Source organism: Strigops habroptila, chromosome 10 (genome assembly GCF_004027225.2).
Source record: "Strigops habroptila isolate Jane chromosome 10, bStrHab1.2.pri, whole genome shotgun sequence".
Lineage (NCBI taxonomy): Eukaryota > Metazoa > Chordata > Aves > Psittaciformes > Psittacidae > Strigops > Strigops habroptila.
This window is the reverse complement of record NC_046359.1, coordinates 36,205,932-36,228,640: the sequence shown is the minus strand read 5'-3', so window position 1 is coordinate 36,228,640 and position 22,709 is coordinate 36,205,932. Positions and strand designations below refer to the sequence as shown.

Genomic DNA, 22,709 nt, shown 5'->3' with positions numbered 1-22,709 from the left:
GCTGATAAGGAAGCTGCTCCAAACTGCCAGTGCGTGTAATGCTTGTGCTGCTGCAATATCGAACCAATAAATTCATACAAGTACTCTTTGCTCAGAGGAGACCTGCGCTATATCACCTACCATTATTCACATTATAAGACCATGCTGTTAATGCTTTAAGCTAAAGCAGATAAGTAGAAAGAACTGTTCTGAAAAGCATTGGAATTATCTTGGGTAAAACAGACATGTGGGATGGGATGATCTCTACATGATCATGCAGTCATCTCAAGCTAGAACACAAAAGTACAATCAGTTTAAAGCCTCACAATATCATTAGCTTAGCTAAAATTTAAGACTTTGGGATATATGTGAGTTTTCCCTCATCCCCCACCAGCCTTGTTTGGAGGTTTTAGCTCCTAAAGCTTAGGTAGTTTGAAATGCTGGATTCAAAGTTTCTGCTTGCTAGACCAACTTATATTCTAAGCAAGGCAAAACCCGTAGTGCTTTAGAGTCAGGAAGCTGGTAAAGCGTTAATATGTCCAGTCTTACTGTGCATCTTCCTTTCATTTGTATTTAAGCCTTCTTTTGAACTGTTTTGGCATTTCAGATTTATCTGCTGGTTCTGGGATTCTGAGTTCTGCTGTATCTCAGAGAGAGTTCTGTGCCCCACAGTGTTTAAACAGTATTGCAGATAGACTTGAATACTTTAGTTAATACTTTAAAAAGGAGATTATAAAAATGAAAAGCTGTGCAGTGAGGGTAGAACATTATAGCTGCCTCTTCCCCATTTTATATTTTCCTTCTAGTTACTTGACATAAAGATTAGAACCAGAAAGAAAGAAAAAGCTCTTGTTTTTTCAAAAAGCAAGGGAATGTTTGCCAAATACCAATCCTAATAACAAGACTTTGTTATGAAACAGCTCCCTGCTTGATTCCAGGAAAAGGATAACTGTTATCTAGTACATTCTGCATGGCTTGCAGAGCTGATTATGTGTATACACGTGTATGTAATATTTTCAGATATTCTCATTTCAGCAACATTAACTGGTTCACAAGATCTATGTGGAGTTTTTTAAACAAAGTGGTTTCCACCTATCTCAATATTTTCTCTTTGGAAAGTTGTTAGCTTCTGCTGTATTGATGCATTAAAAGATACTTTCAGGTTTGCTTTTTATATGAAATGTGTGCTAATGTCTTTTGTACAAAACGCATGCATAGACTGTGTTATCAATTAGTAAGAGACTTGCTCCTTCCCCTGGGAGATTAAAAGTAGGTATCTTTAAAAAAGAAAACCTGCTTAGGTCAGTTTTTTAAAGGTTGTTTCTAAAACTTTTATCATCCTTTACCCGCTAAAAGGCAAAAGCTGTTACCATTATTTCAAGGTTGGATCCAATGATCCTTGATGTCCCTTCCAACCTGGTATTCTGTGATTCACTGTTCAGGATATTGCCAATAGCTTGATTCATGCTGTAGATCAGGAGTGCCTGCATGTTGACAATTTGTATGGAAACAAGATGACTTCTGGCTTTATTCTCATTTAAGCTGTTTATTCCATCCTAAAATAGGAATTCTTTATCCAATAGCTTCCCAGAATGATGAGGCTGGAGGCATAAGGTAATCACAAACTAGATGGTCCCTTTCGTGTTACGGCATTAAAGCCCGGTGTCATACTTGGGCATTTTGATGTAGTTGAGAAAAGGAAAGGGAATGTGTAACCATCTCATGCATCCTTCTCAATGTGAGTCCAAGTGTGGGATTCTCTGTTGTGCAGATGTGGAGGAAGAGCTCTCACCGTGACCAAACAAATGAACTGGTTCTTTTTCTTTCCTGGAAATAATTCTTCATGGCAGTCAGGAATTGGAGCTGTGCTTTCTCATTTTTACTCATCTTGCTTATTTTTTACTTTTAGTTTTGTGTTATCCCTGAGTGTGAGACCTTTAGACTTCGGGTTTTATGAAATCATTTACTCTTCCCATGATAATTACCGCGCATTGTTTGCTATGCAAACACCACGCTGCACTTTCCATTAGTCTTGCACAGAGCTGAAAGTAAAGGGCTGATGTGCAGAGACCAGAATATGAATAAAACGTGCTATTTATAATTCAGTGGCTGACCAAATTAAAAATAACGTGCCTAGCAAAATATTAAGTGCACTTAAACCCAACCTCAGTTGTTAGGCAGGCCAGGGGATCTTTGCAGGCTTTTAATTGTTCTCATTAAGCAGTAGTAGTTGTCTGGACTTCACATTGCTTTGAAGCAAGCATTTTAGCAATAGGAAAAAGGGACTTGGAAGGTTCCTGCTCTGGTCTGAGGGTGGCTGAGTACCAGCCTGGCCCTCTTTTGACCTTTAATCTCTGCCACTTACAAAGTCCAGGTTCTGTGTGTTCTTAAAGATGGATTTCCCAGCCCTGTATCCCTCACCTTTCCTTGAACAACAGAAGAACTAGTACTTAACTACCAATCTGCTGGGCCTTTGAAGTGCAGTCTTCAGAAGAGCTAAAGCTGATAATGTGAGGGAAGTGGTAAAACATCCTTCTTCCTTTTGTACTTAAATTGACTGGAAAACCAGCATCAGCTGTGTTCCCTCTTGAAAAGGACTGATCAGTGTGGGGTTTGAGATGACTTTTAAAACTGAGCATTTATATACGTGTATAAATCAAGAAAACCCAAAACGATGGCAGTTTGTTGGAGTGTTTTGCCCATGTATAGCTGTTCTCCTGCACTTTTAATAGTAGGTTGTGATAAGGTTCAAATGTGAAAAGACAACACTAGAGAAGAAAGGTCACTAGCAACATTTAGACATTTGATCTGATTTTCAGCACTTTTAGGTGGAGTTTGAAATATTTGGATATTCTTACTTCTTAAAAGTTTCCAGTATTCCTTATGATGGAGGAAAAGTGCAGAATGAGGGATGTCAACTGTGGAAAGCCCTTTGTAAGTTACCATCATTATCTCTGTCTCTAGCTCCTTTCAAAATCACTCATCCTTCCTCTCTGATATTTCAATGTTGTCTTCATCTCCTAGTAAGTAATAATTGATGTGCATGCTTTTAATTAAGTGCTTGAACAGTAAATCAAAACATACACACACACACCCCCCCCCCAAATACAATGCAAGAGGAAAATACAGAGAGTGCCTGAGCAATTTGACATTAATTTTGCTGCACTAAGATTGCTGTGAGATTTCTGCCCAGGATATCTGCTGAATAAAGAAGTCCCTTAAGGCCTTGACTATCAATGAAAGTAGAAATGAGATGGTAGCACTAACAGTACAGGTAAGGGAAGTTACAGGTACAATCCTGGTCATATTTCAGAAAGCTTGGCCTGTCTATTTGGAAATGAGGTTTTGTTTGTAATAAAATGATGAATAGCTGAATGTACCGGACTAGAAGAGCATTCATGCATCGCTGCTTCGGCTTTTCCAGTATTTTCAGTGATATTAATGGGATACCTTTCCACAAAACACTTGCATTACATTTCCAGTTTGCAGGATGTTCAGTCAAACGGATGAACTTTTGTTAATGGTTTTGATTATATTAAATCTGTTTAATGGTCTGTTTAATCTTGCGGTGCCTGTTCAGTGCCTTAGCTACAACACTGAAAACCTTTAAATGCTCAGTAAATATTCCCTTTTCGGCTTGCTTACTGAGCAAACACAACAAATTTAATCTCAGGAGGTACAGAGGGTGATGTTGCATTATATATGTGGCTTTTCGTCAGTGTCAGCATAAACTAGAGAGACTTCTTTCTGCAGTTGCTGACTAAATCCTTTTAAATCTTGTAATTGTGTTGAACATACACTTGTGTTATATCGTCTAAAAATGATGACATTCTAAATGACTAAATTCACAGACATTGGAACAGCAGCTCAACACCAAAATACATGTTTGAAGTGAAACACTTTGCTGAATTTAGAACAAAATTGCTTCAGTAACAGTATTTTCATTTGCTGTGAGAGGTTTAAATGGGTAGAAAGATAAAAACTAGTGTTTGTCCCCATAGTCAGTTGAATAATTTGGAGCAATTGGAAGAGCTTGTATTCTATCTTCAAAAAAAGCTCTCTAGTTAAAGGAGGTTTTCTGAGAGCAAAAATGAACCCCCTGATGACTTACATTGACAAATTCTTACATCTGCACAGGAAGGAAGACTGAAGCATGTACCAGTTGAATTGTGATATATGACAGTCTGAAGTCTCCCTAGTCCGGAGTCAAACTTACATATGCTTAATGTCAATCATTAATGCCTACAAAAGCATGGATTTCAGCTTCTGTGGAGAAATACCTCCGTAGAAATAGGCGCTTTTGTACATCTCTTTCGTTCTCTTTGGTATCATGGGATGGAGTTTTTCTGGTGTGTATGTTGTGATTTCTTGGGTCATGTTAATTTCCTGTCCGTCAGAAAAATACAAGATGTGACCACGACCTTGCGTTGCTCCGACTGGGAAGTGTAATAAAAACAGCTTTGAAATAAAATATTTCTAAGGAAGGAACTTTCTGCCAATAAAAATGCTGAAAACTTCTCTAGTCATCGTTTAAATCCCAGAACATATTTATTAATTTCACTGTAATTACCAAGAAAAGAAAAAAGACTAATAGTTTGAGACTTGTGAAGGATCTTGAAATAATATTAGTCTGCTCCAAATTAGCTGTTGGCTTGTTTTCAAATAATGATTCATGGTGGTATTTTACTAAGCCTCTTTTATTGTCTTGAATAGTTCAGAACTTTTGTTTAACTTGCCAAGCAGTGCTATCTGTGGTCCTGCCCTTAGTACTTCAGAACTTAAAGGAATATATATATATATTTTGCTTCAGTTAAACAGTTTAAAGAAGAATAGACTTTATATTATGTATAAACTTGGCCATTTAAAGCTGGGACAATCCAGTTTGAGTATGTTTGGCAGTTTTCTTATGACAGTTTGAGACCTCTGTTTAAAAGTGGGTACACTCATTGGAGACAAGTTTAGGGAAAGAAGAATGCGAGAAAATTGTTTAGGGTATATATTACTTGGCTTCTACATGCACTAGCAATACTTCCTACCGAGAAGATGATTTACGTCCCCTTCAAGACAAGTGAACCAAGTAGGTGCTCTTAAGAAAAAGAGCTTTTCTCATAGTTGATGATATTTAGTCAGTTGCTGAAGATGAGAGAGAAGGCATTAGGAGTCAGTATTGGAAAAATTGTTTTCTAAGGAACCTTACACTGAAGACTTGGTAAGTAACTCCTGGGCTCCTGCGTGTATACCATCCATACGGATCAGTGAGGAAAAGGAGAGGTGGGGATTAAAAACAACAAATCTTGGAGATGTTTATGGGAGCGTTTCAATTTCATCATCTGTATGTTATAAATTTACAGAAGTTTTAATTTTAGCGTATAGTGAATCATACTGGGATAGAAGAGAAAATACTACTTCAGTTGGAAGGGACCTATTGTCTAGTCAAACTGCCTGATCAATTTAGGGTTGACCAAGTTGAAGTATGTTAAGGGTATTGTCCAGATCCCTCTTAAACACTGATAGATTTAGGGTATCTGCCTCCTCTCTGAGAAGCCTGTTCCAGTGTTTGACCACCCTCTCAGAAAAGAAATGCTTACTAATGTCCAGTCTAAACCTCGCCTGGCACAGCTATAAACCATTCCTACACGTTCTACCACTGGATACTAGGGAGAAGAGCTCAGCACCTACCTCTCCACTTCTCTTCCTCAGCTGTAGAGAGCAATGAGGTCACCCCTCAGCCTCTTTTTCTCCAGACTAAGTTGGGAGTTGGAACTAGGTGATCTTTAAGGTCCCTTCCAACTCAAACCATTCTATGACTCTATGAAGCCCAAAGTTCTCAGCCATTTTTCATGGACTTTCCTTCCAGCCCTGATACTAAATTTATCGAAATAACTTCCAAATGAAAATACATATGTATAGGATGTCAATATTATTGCATTCACCTTTTCTATTGACTTGATGGAAATACATTATCCTGTTGTATGCTGGCACAAGCCAGGAGTCTGTCACTGAGAGGTGTCAAGGCTACCTCTTTTAATACTGATTTCATAGCAGAAAGTAAATGAACAAAACCTTGGTTTAGTTAAGTGTATAGGGTTTGCCACTGATGTTCAAGGAGCCTGGTTTTACCCAGTGTGCATGCCGTAGGTCAGTAAAACATACACTTTTATGCTAAACTTAAATCAGATGGAGCAAGAATCACTTGGGCAATGATTTTACTATTGTTAACTTCCTTACAATTGTTTTCCTTGCAGAAAAGCAGTATTATTTGCTCATACTTGCTGTGAACATAGAGCAGAACCTCAGGTGGAACTGAAGAGGTAGGTAAGAATACAAGAATAGCAGTCAAGAACCTTTCTAAAGCTTGATATCTCAACTATGAAAATGTGAATTGACATCTATAATATATATGTCAAATAGCATACTGATTTTTGGTCTTTCTACTGTAAAGACTTTCATTTTGCTTAATCTTATATAAAAGAATAGTCTTAGCAGAAATATTTTGTAAGTATAAGGTTAAACAAAGCAGCAACATTGAGATTTCACGCTTTTTAGTGGGATGAAATGGCAGTTTGTCCCAGATTATATCACCCTAATGATCTAGAGATGAAAAAATAAAAGCCTTTTGGATTGTTCCTTGACGTTTTATGTGGGAGAGAACAAGAAAATTCTTTGCATTTTTCTTGCTTTCAATAATACCTTTAAAAAAAGGCAACTTACAAAATTGAGTTCTCTGTCATCTTTACAACATCCTTCTGCTGTGGGTTGTCTGATTCTTTAAAGCTGTAAATAAGTAAAGCTGAGTGCAGACAACTAGAATAAACACTATGTTTAAAAGCATCTAGAGAGTTCATGATTAGAATCAAGGAAAACAACACATCACAGCAAAAAAAAATGAAGTTGGGGGGGCTCGTAAAAGGTTTTTTGGCAACTTAATCTGTTGGATTTGTCTGAGTGATTGCAGTGATTGTTAAAATGATAAAGCACATAGGTGTTATATCTGATATAGCAGCAAATGCTAGCTTGATATTTAAGTGCAATTCAAACTCTTCTTATGGGTCAGTGACATTCTGAAAACATGAGAATTTTCTTCCTCTGCAGAGATTTAGTTTGTATTGTGTGTTCTAATGGAAGGTGTACAGTATGATGCGTATCTCATTCTACGCTGCAGGGATTTAGCTTATCCTTGAGTGTAATAATGACAAAAAGCTATGTTTTATCACTTCTTGTAACCAGATCCACCAACAAAGGGAATAGTTTCCCTCTGGCAAAGTAAAGCATTGAGGTTAAACACTTCATAATCTTTGGACAGGGGAGTCTTTATATTGATTTCCCTCTCCCTCAGTAAGTACAGGTATTTATTGTAACTTAACATTTTTTACTCCAGTGAATAAGTGAAAAGCAAGAGTGCAAAATTAGCTTCTGTTGGCTTTTGAATTTTTTTGTATCAATGCATTTAGACACCTGTGGTATACACAGTGCTTCAAAAAGAGGATATAGTCTATGTCCTAAAGAGTACACTCTTTCACAAATAGGCTGTGTGTTTTTATGGGTGTAATATTACTGATATCAAGAGAAATAATACATCCCTCTTATGAATATTTGTATGAGGAAAGTAGAATTAAGATTATACACAACTGTCAAGTGTTTGTCCACGCTGCCGGAAACCGAAGGTGTTACAGGGCTAACTGCAATGTCTACAACTTTCATTTACTCCAGCCCCTGTTTTGCTGGAGCAGTTGCCATGATTGCTTCTGCTGCTGCTGTATCTGCAGTACTATTAGTGATTGCTTTACAGCCCCATAACAACTACTTTATGATAAAGAGCTGTAAGCAATACATTGATTTTCAGTTTTTGTGCAGCTCAGTGCCAAAATGTAGGAGAGCAGCCACCCAACCAGTTAGTTTTCTATGACTGATTGTTTGGAAAATTGGGCTTTTCCTACTCTGTCAACTTTCTGTCTGTGGCCATTTCCGTGCTACACTTGCACCTGGGTTTGAACCCTGAAATTCTAGGTGGCTGTCGCTGTTCATGTTCAAATGTCAGTGAGCGTGGATCTCAGCTGGGTTTGTGATGGGGTGGCGTTTATCAGCAGTATGTTTTCATCTGGGACCAGTTCCTGCAACAAAGTAGGGAACATGGTTGCAAAGGCTGGTGCGTATCTTTTTGAGATGCTTGTGGTCCAGTCAGCTGGGGGTTCATAATAAACTGCTTGGTGGCAGGCAATGGTATGAGGAAGAGCAGTGCTTCCTCAATGAGTGCTGGTTCCAGCTGGGAGATGGCAGCTTTCAGGAGAAGTACCTATACTGACAGTGTCAGACTTATCCATGATGCTGTTATTTCCTTACACCTGAGTACAACAGTCCCTGCCTCTGTGCTGCCCCATGTCAGGGCAGTAACCCCACAGGCTCTAATTATAGCCCAAAGTTCAACTGGTTTGTTGTTCCTTCAAGGTAAAAAAAGGGAGAAGGCCCTTCTACATCCGAGCTCCACTGTGAAATAGAAATTAATTGCATCTAAGTGGCATGAAATAAATCACAAATCAAACATTCAGGGTAATATAAGGAGTTACAATAGGAATTTAAATTTAAAATGTTTTAGGAAGGTATTGTTTGGATAAGTTAGTACAAATGTATGGTTTAGAATGTATTTTTAACTGACTTAAAAAAAAAAAGAAGTTACTATCAGTGTAGGCAAGAATTTTCCAATTCAAAATCATACTGATATCTCTTCCAACCTTTCAGGTTATTGAGAGCTGCTACCACAGCAAACTCTTGAAAATATGCTTCAAAACACAGCCTGTTTTCCTAATTTCCTGTTTCATGGCTACCTTCTGCAGGGTTTCTTGCACCTGCCGAGGAAGCAGCTAGCATTTATTCCTTGTGGTGTGAGGCAAAGGCGGATACTTACCTTTCTCACAAGTGAGCTTTGTGAAGAAAGACTGCAAAAGAGTGTCTTGGAATATCTAGATACTTTTATTGTTCTCTAACACATTCAGCTTTGTATTCCCTTGAAATGCATTAGGCTAATGAAACAAATACACTGCGAAAGCAGTAAACCGTCCACAGTTTTTATTATTAAGTGTTAAATCCATTTGGAGTGATCCCGTGCTGAGGAACATGTTCGTGAAACATGGCTTTGTGCCATGTAATGTCCAGGTGACATGAAGGTTATAGAACTTGCTTTCCACTGTGATTCTTGAAATCAGGAGCAAACTCCCCTCTCTGTTATACTCATGCCAATCTATTAACTCTCCTGAGAAAACTCCTTCAGTGCTGCAACTGAAAGGAAACTTTGGCTTCATTGAGAACCTGAAGGCAGGATGTGGCCGAATGGCCACAGCGTGTTCCCTCAGGAAGCCAGAGCTCTAGTCATCGTCTTTCTCAGGTTGAAAAATATGTAAAGCAATAGGATTTTTTTGTATGTGTGAACTGCCTCTATTCAAGTTGGTATTTACACAACGGCACAAATGTTTTCTATTACCTCATTGTTCAAAATATTGGTAGAAACACTGAGGTTCTAAGTGCTTATTTAGGCTGGAGTGGTGAGTATTAGAGCTGTAGTAGTCTAGTCCAAACCAGTGCCCTGGTCCATCCTCCTGTTACTGTTATTTCCTACAGTAAACTTTCAGGTATTATAACAACACTTTTTAAAAACACCACTTCTCCTTTTCACCATGTTACACAGAAAGATGCTGGACAACAAAATACATGTTGGGAAACGTCTGGGGCTTTTAACCAGTCTATTTCTCTTTTCCTTATATAGTTCCTAATTGTGCAATGCTCAGTCTAAACTCTGCCATTAGGAAAGGACGGGATGAAGCAAAGAATCTGTTGAATAGGTGCTGAGACTTGCAGTGAATGGCAGGAGAACAGAGCCTGTCCTTTCTTCCCCCTTCCTTTCTCCCCCCTTGGTGCATAGATTAGATTTTAATCAGTGACTGTAATTTATGTAATAACTTGGTTGTGCTAGTCCTGTCACAACTGTGATTGTCACTTTCCGCTATCAAACTTGTGAGAACGAAGCATGGAGGTAATTTAATACACAGATCAATTTGGCTTTTGTCCCAGCAAAATAATGGAATTCACCATTTCTTTCTCATGAAAACTGATGAGGATGGGTTTTTTTTTCTTCTTGTCTACACTTTTTTGGAGTGATGTTATTTCAACCGGCGAAAAGAAAGTGTAATACTTCAAAAATTAGATACAGCAGCATTAATGAAGTGGGAAAGATCCGGTTTTGCCATGCATTTCTGTATTTTAGAGCATAACTAAAGAATTTGGGGGGGGGGACACGACATAGTTTTCAGGGATAACTTTTCCTATTGACCGGTATAATAGAGTCATCACAACAGCTGCAAGGGATTGGTTACACGGCTGGAATTCAGCTGGGTGTACACAGGGGTTTTTAATGCATGCTTTGCGAAACAAAACAGTTTGATAGCAGGTGTGACCTTTAACCCTCCCGAACTTTGAAGAACTTAATCATCATCATTTGTTCAGCACTTGAATATATTTTGCAGGTGGAGGAAACAGAGGGAAATGTAGTTTGGGTTTGATGGGAAAAAGGGAAGGATGGAGAATGGTTGTGTTTGGTATTTTTTACTCCTTTTGGGTAACCCAAATTAGTTAACTTTTGAAAGTTCTGTGTAAACTAGGCTTTACATTCTGTTGGGTTTTGTCATATAGTTAGAGGCATAATTGAAAGACAGAGTAAAGCTTGAAAAGAGATTTAAAACATACCCATTTACTAAGATTTTTGCATGCAGAAGGGGCTGGGAAAGCTGTGGAAAGAGCAAATACACAAGAACATTCATCGAGAAGGCACCTGCATCGTCCCAAGAGCGTTGTTGATCACGTTTGTCCTTCCCAAGAAATGTTTGTCTCGCCAGCTTTTTGAGGACAAAGACTCAATTGAATATGACTGTATGCCTTTTAAAATAATTCACATCTTAAAGTATCTGGTTTTTATAATCTATTTGCTTATCCATGTATGGGAAGAATTAACTTGGCATGTGCCTGTATATTTCATACATTTTCAATTACTCTCTTTTTTTCCTCCTTCCAGGCCAGCCAGACCATTCAAGTTACCAAAAAGGTGAGGTCTAATACTGTCACATGTGAGGGTTTTGGAATTATAAAGGCAGTAAATGAGCTGATAGCAAAGCTGTTATTCCCCACACAATGCAAGAGTGAGGAATGTTCAAGGAAAATAATAGGCAATCAAAATAAAGCAGTTTTAAAAAGAAGAGTGTATTTCTTCCTTGCAGTGGGTAGTGAATTTCTGCAACTGCCACAGGAGATTGTGGAGGCAGATAGCATCAGCACATTCAAATAACATTTAGAAGACTTGATCTACAGTGGGGTCCCTAAATAAACACTAAAAGAAGGAGGCAGGGATGACAAGCATTTTTAACATCGCTAATCACACATCTGTGACTCCTGGGGGAGCAGGAAGGGGATAGACCACAGGAGGTGGCCAAGAGACTACTTGTCTCCGTAAAATTCTGTCCATGCTGTGACAGGATTTTAAAATCTATGCTGATTTCAGTGTTCCTTGTTTTCAAATATTCTATGACATTTTTAATCACAATCTGTGCCATTCTCTTTGTATGCATGTACACTATCTGCACAAGCATCAAAACTGTGTGACTCGGTGCCTTTTTGATTAACAGTTATTCCGAGAAGCTGCTGTGTTGTATCGTTAATAATGATAAAACAACCTGACAGAAAAGTTCACGAGATTTCATTGTAATGAGCTTTCCTCCTTCCTAAAACCAGAAACCCGATGCAATGCTGAACAGTGGTTTGGACTGTATATGCTTTGAAGAATGGCAGAGTTGTAGAAAACAGAGCAACTTACCCAAAACTGTTAGTGCATCAGTAATAGCAACTGATAGGAAGCCATTTCAAGTGAAAATACATTAGAAACATAATCCACCTTTAGGATTTGCTTTCAGTAAAGAAATATCTGGTTTGAGTTACATAAATCTGTTTGTTAATATGAATTCAATCACACAAATAGCTGTAGATCGTAGCGACCACTTCACAATATATGGTATGTTTCTGTCTCATTATATGAGACTGGGTAGAGATTTAACCTCAGTGTGTCTGCATGTAAGTACTGAACTGAAAAGTTTAACACTATCCGCGTGTCACACTGTTCCTTCCTGGGAAGGAAAAGCAAACACTATCTTTTTTTACCTTCTCCTTTTGAAGATGGTATCTGAGGTCTTAGATCACCCTGGGGCAAATAGTTTGAAACCAGTCTTTTAGTGGTGCTAAATGGGTGAGATAACTATAGATTGAATTACTTACTATATCTCCTAAGCATTTTTAATTATTTAAAACATGAGAAAAGAAAAAAACCCAAATCCAAACCTTTCTCAGGTGTGTGAAAAACACTAGGAGGAAAGAAATGAATGAAAACTATGTGCATTTTAATGGTACAAAGCAGCTTGAAATAGTGTTACCATTCTAATAACTGGATTGAAAGCAAAGGGTGAAATGGCATAAAAAAGATTTCAGTCAGTGTCATAGTTATTGAGAATTCATTATTCAGTGCTCAAATAGTTTGGAGGAAAGAAAGAATATGTCAGTGTAGCTGTATGTCCAGCTTATTGCACAACCATAGTTTTAATTAGGTACCAAAAAGCAGGAGGTGTTATCCTGATTTAGAAAAGTGCTAAAGGATGTGCTTAGCACTAAGGATGCCCTTTCTGAATGTGGTTCCTTGTCTGAGGAATTTATTTAAGCACTTTTCTTTTGGACTCGGACATTTTCAGGCAAGGGGTCATTTACACAGAACCTGACTGAGGGCAGTGGCTTACTTTTCACAGAAAATAAAAAGTAACTGAACTCATTTTATGGCTTTTTAATGGGTGAAAATAAAATCATTGCCATCTGTTCTGCCACTTACAGTGGGTTGGGATTGAGGCTGGCTGTAGGCAATTTGGTTGGAGCCAGAGCCCTCAGCAGCACCAAATGATGCTCAGACAAATAACACTAAAATGTGGCATGCTTAGTCCTTTTTGGTGTTCTAGCCCAGGTCAGCTTTGCAGTATGTGATACAAGGAACAGGACAGACGTGCAGGTGTAAACAAGCACTTACTGTTCTCTGTATGTGCCTTGTTAGTGTGTTAAACACCTCACCTAGGACACAGTGCTAGTGAGTGAAGGATTTAACCAAGTTAAGAACTGCTCAGCTGAGAATGGAAGCGTAGAGACAACATGTCAAAGTGATAAATCTGGCACTAGTGATGAATAGGAAAATAAATATTTTGGGTGTAATTTTTATGACTTCAGAGCAAATGTCTGTAATAGTTGATCTAGCTTGGTGTTTAGGAAAACAGTCCTATAAATAGGAAAATTCTATTAGGTCATTTACTTCCCTTCACTTTGTACAATTGCTCATTTGGCAAGCTGCCCCTTTGTGATTCAGTTTAATAAAAACTTACACTTCAGATTGCTTTTCAAGCTTTTGCTAATTAACCTCTTGTGTGAGAACGTAAGAATTATTCCACATTTACCCTAATAGGAAGTGGAGGTACACCCAGCTCTTTGCATTTCCTTGCTCCTTAAAAGTGTTCTTGGACCCTTAGACATCCCTGTTTCCACGTGCTAGGGCAAGTCAGCAATAAGCTGGCTCACTGCCGTTGCTTTTACAGTTGGATCTGTAAAACTGGGAAGGTGTTGCTAGAGTGAGGATCTGGGCATTACTTCCCTTCTTAGCAATGGGAAGGTGTTGCTAGAGTGAGGATCTGGGCATTACTTCCCTTCTTAGCAATGGGACAGAAAATTGCTGTACAGCCGATGATTCAACTGTGAGTAGATAATGAGTTGCTTTAAACTGAAAATAACCATAATCTTTTAAGACAGTAGAAATAAGTGAAAGAGCACTCTGCTGTAACTTTCATGTTACATTGCATGTGAGTTGAGGAGGAAATAAGAGTATAGATCTTCTTGCTCGATATTTAGTGTGTACAGAGACTATCGGTATAGAATGATTCATAGCCTGTGATTAGTTTGCTAATGCCTTTTAAACTTGGTGGGACTTCGTGTACTCTCTTTGCTCCTCAGACAGTGTTGTCCTTGAAACATAAACTCTATGAATTCAAGTCTTTAGCGTAAGAGGAATTATTCAGGAATTAAGATTTCTAGGGTTCATTTTATTTTCTGATACTTTTCTAGCAATTTAATGAATAAAATTATTATTATAAAATAAAAATATGAGAATGATGAAAATTAGATTTACATATAAAAATTCTTTCAGTCTTAAAATTTAGAATGAGCTAAGAGTTAAATCCAAGGATATGACTTACACTAGAAGATTAAATTAATGCTGACTAGTTTAGGTATCATATCACAACTCCCTTGCGCCTTTGAATTTACAACAGATTTTATGGATCTTTAGTATTTAGGGTTTGAGTATTTTTTTTTTTTAATGACTTTTAAATATAGAGGAAATGTTTTCTTTTGGGTTCTACTTTAAAATTGATTTTTTTTTCTCTATTTGATATTCTTCTTAGAAAAGCTTAAGCTTTCAAAGAAGAAACTGTGAAGTTTTCTATCATTCAATCTTTAACAATGCATCTATTTTCTAGTGGTCCCCAACCATGGATAATATCCATGCCAAAAGTTGAGTATAAAGTTAAGAAAAAGATATTCGTACAAAAAAAAATGTGTTTAGTCTTAAACAACATTTTTCACTTCACATATATGCCCTTTTTTGCATTTTTTAATGTGAAAGCATTTTATGTAAATCATTGCTATGACAGTTTTCAATGCTGAATATGCACTAAACAACAGAAATAGCTGATTCAGTAGCTCATAGTAAATCACCTCTGTAGCAGCACAAACTAAATCTAGGATAAAGCCTGCATTTTTGTCAGAATTCCTGGGGGGAAAAATAACAGTCTGGTATGAAAGGCTTTTCTATATAAGAATAGAAAGTTTCAGTAGGGAGACTTGATAGAAAGTGTTGGGGTGTTCTTTTGTTTTCTTGCATAAAATAAAGGGGTAGAAATAGTTTCCAAATGGTTTCCATTCATTTATGATAGCTAGCTTAATTTCCTGTAAGTATTAAAGAGAAAACAGGTCGGTGTTTCAACATGGTTCTTTAGAGAGGCATGTATTAATTTTGTGTATAACTTTTAGTTGTGTAACATCTCTTTCTCTGTTCCTTTCTGTAGCTATGCTGCGCTGATAGCAGACTGGCCTGTGGTGGTCCTGGGCATGTGTACTGTGTTAATAGTGGTGTGTGCACTGGTTGGAATATTAGTTCCAGATCTTCCAGATTTCTCTGATCCATTGCTGGTAGGTAAATATTAATGAATTGTACTGTCAAATAAGTATTTTCTGGTTTGCTGTTTTTTCAGTGATAACGATAAGCAGCAAATGCAAGTATAGCAATTGGTACAGTGCTCTTAAATTGAGATCTGCCTAGAGGAAAATAACATCATTAATATGCCTCGAAAGGTTCCCTGTACTGTGAATCTGTTTGGGAGTCAATTTCCGGAGAGATTCAACTGGTAGTAAGCCTGCAGAAGCAAGTTCTGCCTAATGAACCCATGAAAGAAATGAGTTGTTAAAGAGCCTTGTAATTTCTCTAATTAAAAAAATAAGTATTAAATCTTGACATTGGAGCAGCTCACTGTGATGTGAAGATGCAGTTGCCATCAGAGGGTGTTATCCACTATTTTAAATTCCTTCTGCATTTTGCTATAGAAAGGTCATATGTCCTTCAACAGAGCTGCTGTAGATGAATAATGTAAATCAATCCCAGTTTTAGATGTACAGCGCAGTACAACACAAGACCATACGTTCTAAATCAGGTTTCAAAGAGCAGGGGGCAGCATCTATTAAGGAAGAGGATTTGGAGTGCCTTCTGGGGATGAAATGATATTCATATTAAAAGACTGAAAGTGATTTTTATCCGATTCTATTAAATACTCTGCTCATTTCTTACTTTTCATGAACTGTCTTACACATGAGTAGGTTTCAGGACTTTTATTGAAAATACTGTTTTTAATTATTATCCTCAAATAAAAATACACTGTCCCTGTAAGTTATTGTTACTTATAGTAGGGTATATCTGTACATGTCCATATTTAATGGATATTTCTTGAAAACAGTGAAGTGATTAAAATTGTTTCAAAGTCACTTTCGAAGTTACTTCAAGATTTGCCTTATTCTTGGAGAAATAAAGAAGATACACTTGAGTGCTTTTAATCATATTTAATCAGTAAGGATTGGTAATTGAGATACAGGAAAGGACTCTATAGAATGCCCTTGCTCTGAAAACTGAGTGTTGAATGTTTGATAGACTAAATCATCATCACTTCTCAGGGAGAGGAGTAGTACGTGCAAGAATTCTTAATCCCTTGTCACTCTGTACAGTTGGTCATTATTTTTCCTGACCTGTCAGAAAGCATTTTACCTTTAAAAGTAGGTGTCTGGAGTAACTATGCTTCATAATGAAAACTATCCATCACTTTGATCATGTTTCCACTTTCCCATTTGAGCTAAAGAATGAAAAGTATTAATGGAATTTTGTGATGCTCTTCTCTTAGGGTTTTGAACCCAGAGGGACGGCCATAGGACAGAGATTGGTCACATGGAACAATATGGTGAAAAACACAGGATACAAAGCAACACTTGCAAACTATCCTTTTAAATATGCAGATGAACAAGCTAAAAGGTAAGAATTTGTATTAAAAATGTATTTTATTTTACTGGGGGGAGGGGGGTTGGTGTGTACATAGTGCTTGCTCCAGTACCCTCTGATGTTAATATGTATATTGTCACTGATTGCAATAAATGTTGAATCTGATCATCTACAATTCTCAAGGTCTTTCACATGGGAATAGATATGTCCCATTGCCAGCTCTTAAAAAAACAAAGTATAATTTTAGTTTTCTCTTCGAATTATGGGTATTTTCAGTACTTGGCTCAATCATATTTCCTTTGAAGTCTCTAATTTAAACAAAAAATGCAATGAATGTTCCAGTTTTTGTTTACCAAAATCATGTTGGTAAAAATATGTTTTCTCATATATAAGAACTATTGAGATGTGTGACTTGTTTGGATCCTCCTTCTACTAATAATCTCTTTGCTAAGGTGAGATAAAACTATTTGTTCTATTTTAGTCATCAAGATGACAGATGGTCAGATGATCACTATGAAAGAGAGAAGAGGCAAGCAGACTGGAACTTCCACAAGGATACTTTTTTCTGTGATATTCCAAGTAAGTGGAGTAGTGGTGTAAGGAAGGCTAAAAACTTCTGCCAGCTGAATGATTTCTGCACTCTTCTGTATATTGTATGCTTTATTAGGACAATATTTTTTGCTTAGCATATTCACAATAAACACCTTTCTGAGTGCAGAAGTCTGAAGAAATGGGGTTGAAATGGGGTGTTCTATTGACTTTTTATAGGAAGCAACTGAAAGTGCTTCCTTTAAGTAGTTCTGTTTCCTGTAAAGATTATTTTATTAGTTGTTGGTAATGTGATCATTGTAAAAGGGGTGTTATGTGTTTGACTGTAGAGGTAGCACTTAATTCACTCCAGGGAAGAAGTTGTGTTAAATCTGTGCCATTAACTTACTTACAAAAAACCTAAATCAAAATACTTTTCCTGCATATGGCCTTAAAAGACATCCACAGGTCATGTCTTGTACGGAATTCAGGAGTTTGCTTAGGAAAAAAGAACAAACAAAAGCCCCCAAAATGCACAAAACCCTAAAATAAAACCCTTAAAGAAACAAAAATAAATACAAAGTAAAACAGCTTAAAGTACTGAGGGCTTATGAAGCTGTCTAAGTTAAACTAGAGGACAAAAAAGACAAAGAAATCTTTATTGCCTTTTTCCAAGGCATGCTGCAAAACTTTGATAAGTCCTGGTCTGGCAGAGAGCATGCATTAACAGATGGAGATCTTGCCGTTATTCATATAATGACCTGCGCTCTTTTGCTGCTGTTTCAATATGTGAGGACTGACAACAGAGCACAAAAACATAATTGTGGAATAATTTGTTTATATTACTTGATCTGAGCGAGCAAAGAACAGTAAAAACCAGGGTGAAAAACAGATTTATGGAGTTGGTTTTCTCAATTACGGTATGGTCTTAAATCTAAGTGAGAGGATGTGAGCAAGGTCCTAATTTCTGCTTCTGTGAACAGAACCAAATTAGACCTGAGCATATCTTATGTGAGGAAGAGGAAATGTACTCAAAACTCTACTGAGAGTACTGCAACTTGATGCAGATTTAACTCCTCTTATCCTGCCCGCTGTTTCTGTGTAGTCTCACTCTCATTCTTTCCACTACTGTTCCTGCATAGTCTCAGTTGTGGCAGTCATGAAGGAATTGGGATTCTATGGGAAAGTTTGCCAGTCCTTTATGTAAGGAAAATAGTTGATTTCCTCTTGACCCATTTTTATCATTCTTGGTATCTTTCTTTGCCTGCTCCAGGATCTGCAGGTTTCAGTTTCCTTGCTCCTAAAGCATGGTCAGAGATCAGAAAGCACTTCCTTTGAGTCTTCATTACAGTCTTGTGAAAGGCAAAATTCTGCGTGTTCACAGCAGTAGGAAAAATTCAGCCTTTTGGTTTTTGGGAGTATTGTAATTAATGTGATAATGTTTCTTAACTCAAAGTACCATATTGTGTTATGTGGTACTGTACAATTATGTTTGTATATATGTTTCCCCTGTTAGATATGCATAAAGATCTCACAGTCATTAAGTAATTATTTCTTTTCCTAAAAGCTGTCTTCTAATAAATATGATTTAATTTGTAATTTAAGCTGTATGTATCTAAATTGTAGAATTCTTAAAAATGGCCTCAAGGATATCACAACTTCCACTGCAGTCATTTGCTTCTAAAGCAAAAACATTCTTGTAGAAACAGCGTTATAATTATTATTTATATTCCTAAATGACTTACTAAATCAGCCTTTGATTACTATTATCTGTGAGCTGCCATTATGCTGTGCCAAGAATTTCATAGTTCGCTGATTAGATCATTTGATTTTTATTTGTCTGTCATATTTCAGAAGATAGTTGGCTTGAATAGAGCTTCTAAGTGGTATAAAGAATTGAAGATGCGATATTTACTATAAGCACGTTAACGAAACTGAAACTTTCATGTGGACTGAGTCTTACAGATAAACAGCTCGGCTTGAAAAGGAGGTGGATTCCCATGACCTGACAAAGATTCTGTCTGTGTCATTTGAATGGTGGGATTTTGCCTCAGTCTTTGATAACCAGGCACACACAAACAGTCTGTAACCACCCCCCTCCTGTAATTGCAGGTGATCGCTATTCACGAGTGGTGTTTACATCAACAGAAGGAGAGAATTTATGGAATCTGAATGCAATTAAGTCAATGTGCAATGTGGATAACTTGAGGGTAAGTAAAGATGGCATTTCATTTGTTTAACTTGCAGATACGAGGCGTGTATTTGAATCTTTGTTTTGCTGCCCGTTGCCATCTGGTAGCATATGAGAGGACTTCACACTGTTCACATGCTCTTTGAATGGTCAGTCAGCATGCAGACAAAGTTAAACATCTTTCAATTGTAAAACAGATGGTACAAGAGAATTTATTTGGTTTTGCTACTAATTACATCCAGAATAGATGGAAGAGTGTTGCAGGAAGGACTGTCTGAAATTCTGCTGTGTGTTCACTCTTACAATGTTATTCCATGGATTTTTGTTCTTGTTTCCCAGCAAATAATTCATCTTTTCCTGCTGCATCCTCATAGCACATGCAGTTTTCTCTGATACCCAGTTGGTCACTCAGAACTTTTTTTTCTTTAGGTCAAAAGAGAATAGGTTGGCAGATGGACATCAAAGGAACATAGATATAGTAGCTAGGAATATAGCCTAGTTATTCAGACATGGATAGTGATACTTTCAGGGTAATATTAATTTTCTCTTTAAAACTGAGAAAATGAAAGGAAACATTTTGGCCTTGTCGGTCTGGCCCTGACACAATTTTTCTTGGCGCTCCTTGTACTCAGTACCTTGTGTAGTCAAAATAACCATTGTAATAGCCAGCTTTGGAGCTGACGTAGCTTCTTTTACATGTGTTAGAAGATAATTGAGTACTCTGATTGAAATCGATGTCTGTTTTCAACTGATGGAAGTTAACTGACAAAAGCTAAAATAAAATAAGCAGTCAGATGGTATATTTATAAAATATAAGGTTGTCACTTGCTGGAATGAATTCCTTTGAACTGCTGAGTAACCATGAATTTTTGTGTACTGGTGACTTTGGGTGGAGATAAAGCAATGTTATTTTCTTCTATTAATAATGATCTGATTATTTACAGATTTTCTTTCTCCTCCGAAACAAAAATAAACAGCTTCATATTATACCACATTTATTTCATGTTGAATATTTTCATTATTAGTTTTGTTTATCATTGCCTTTTAGACAACTGTATTAATATAGCGTATTCCCAAACTTTTCCCTAACAGCTGGCATTTGCTTGCTTAAAATGTTGAGCTGTAGTGAAACATTCTGTAACAGATTTCCCTTGGCAGTCTGCTCACAGGCGTTTTGTCCTGGTTGGCCTCTGTTGCTGTAAGTGGGTTTTGTCCTCACATGCTCAGGAAATGTTCCTTATTTCCACATCAGAGATTATTGCATGGGCAGGATGGCTCATGTGATTAGCCTTTATCTCTTTCAATCAGAATGAGCCAGGTGAGCAAAGTACAGTATTTAACCTAGCCTAGTTCAGTTTGAATGAACTGAACTAGGAGGTAATCATATCAGCACTTTAATCAGGAGATACAGTGGAGAAGAGCCTTTTACAAGGGTAAAAATTGATTTATCTCTGTATTTGACCATAGAAGTTTAGTCACGTAGACTGCTGGTTCAGGTAAGCCTTCCAGTATCTGAAGGGGGCCTACAAGGTTGCTGGAGAGGGATTCTTCATCAGGGACTGTAGCAATAGGACAAGGGGTGATGGGTTCAAACTGAGACAGGGGAAGTTCAGGTTGGATATAAGGAAGAAGTTCTTTACTGTGAGGGTGGGGAGACACTGGCACAGGTTGCCCAAAGAAGTGGCGAATACTCCATCCCTGGCAGTGTTCAAGGCCAGGCTGGACAGAGCCTTGGGTGACATGGTTTAGTGTGAGGTGTCACTGCCCATGGCAGGGGGTTGGAACCAGATGATCTTAAGGTCCTTTCCAACCCTAACTATTCTATGATTCTATGATCATTGCAAAGCAATGAATAACGAAAAGAAAATACTTCTCTATAACAGAATAAAGAGAGTTAATTACCTCTGAATAACAATCTTATTAATGAACGCATTACTCCTGAGGAATTTTGGGGTTTTTCCTCCCTATATGCACGCTTTGGTAATAATGTATTTTCTCAAATACATTTGAAATACATTACCTTCTGATGGAAGGATGGAAATGCTTCACAAAAGAAAAACAAAACCAAGCACCACACTTCTTGTATCCATAAAAACAGCTCTTCCTTTGAAAGAAGAACACTTCGGAAAATTATGTGTTGGCTACTTCAGCTACACCCATAGTTGTGTGGATATTTATAGAGAGTATTGTTGCAGGTAATGTTTCTGTGGATCTTTTCTCTAATTGACTTAAGAACGTAGTAATTGAACATCTCAGCTGAGCAAAATGACAGTGCATCATGATAGCAGTGTTGATTTTTAGCTAGTTAGTAGACAAAACAAATGGATGTGGTTAGGTTTTGCACTTACTGTTGTTCTCTGTATGTAAATTTATAACAGAAATTAGATACTCGGGGCTCAGAAAGGGCTGAATCTTTTTTCATTAATTTCTTTTAAATGCTCGTTACTTACAAATACCATGTTTAAACAATTGTAACACTTTCTCACAATTCCTAAACACCTCTAACACTTTTTAGAACTCATGAAGTATGTAACTCCATTAAGTGCTGTGATATGCCCCCCTTTTTAATGCTAAGTTCTGCTTGCATCCAGTCCCTAGGCAGGATGCTGACTTGCACTGCAGCTATCAGAAGCTTGAGTGACCTTCTGATCTAACAGACTCTCTTCTGGCTGTAGTTATGTTTGTTGTTAAATTCGTGCTTGTGTAGGACCACTATTCTGTTGAAGTAAGTGGCAAAGCTTTCTGTATTCTGAGCCAGGAAGATCAGAAGCTATTTTCTGGAAACGCAAACCGTAGAATTTTTGTATTTTTCTGATGATAAACAGGATTTCAGCACTGACTAGTCTTTGCTTTAGTATGAACTAACAGTATACCCCATGTGTGTTAATTGTATTCCCGTCTGCTTGTAACTGCTTTAACTATATGTTTTACTGACACTTAGGGGCTCCATCCTGCAGCTGCTCAGCATATGGTAGTCCTATAATCTTCCTGGAAACTTTATATACAAAATAGCTATAAGAAGTGTTCTGATTTTTTACTACCTGGATAAGAAAAGCCTTTTTTTCCCCACCTGTTAATTGTAGAATGTTTTCCCTATAAACTGTAAACAGTTATTTTATAAACTTCAAAGACTGTAAATGATCTCCTCAGACTGCTTCCCCAGAACCATGTTGTTTGTGATTCTCTGTCACTGCATAGATCCATTTGGACAGAGTTGCCCACAGATACAGCATGTACACAGGTTGCACAGCTTAGTCTCCTTGCTTGATCCAAAATAAATGAAAATGTTGCCAGTGGCAGACCAAGTCTGGCAACAGCAAAATGGCCTTTTCAGTTCCTTTGGATCACCAACAA

At 37.4% G+C, this 22,709-nt stretch overlaps 1 protein-coding gene across 5 annotated transcripts in view; it reads left to right on the top strand.

The window, feature by feature from the left end:
* Positions 1-22,709, top strand: part of DISP1 (dispatched RND transporter family member 1) — an 87,695-nt gene that overhangs the window by 59,482 nt on the left and 5,504 nt on the right. For 3 of the 5 annotated variants that reach the window (XM_030500255.1, XM_030500254.1, XM_030500252.1), the window contains exons 3-8: positions 6,225-6,290; positions 11,039-11,068; positions 15,162-15,285; positions 16,542-16,669; positions 17,118-17,215; positions 19,277-19,374. In XM_030500255.1, coding sequence (XP_030356115.1) covers positions 6,225-6,290; positions 11,039-11,068; positions 15,162-15,285; positions 16,542-16,669; positions 17,118-17,215; positions 19,277-19,374 — 544 coding nt within the window. The remainder of the gene's footprint in view (positions 1-6,224; positions 6,291-11,038; positions 11,069-15,161; positions 15,286-16,541; positions 16,670-17,117; positions 17,216-19,276; positions 19,375-22,709) is intronic. The other 2 variants (XM_030500253.1, XM_030500256.1) reach the window with 2 other exon arrangements.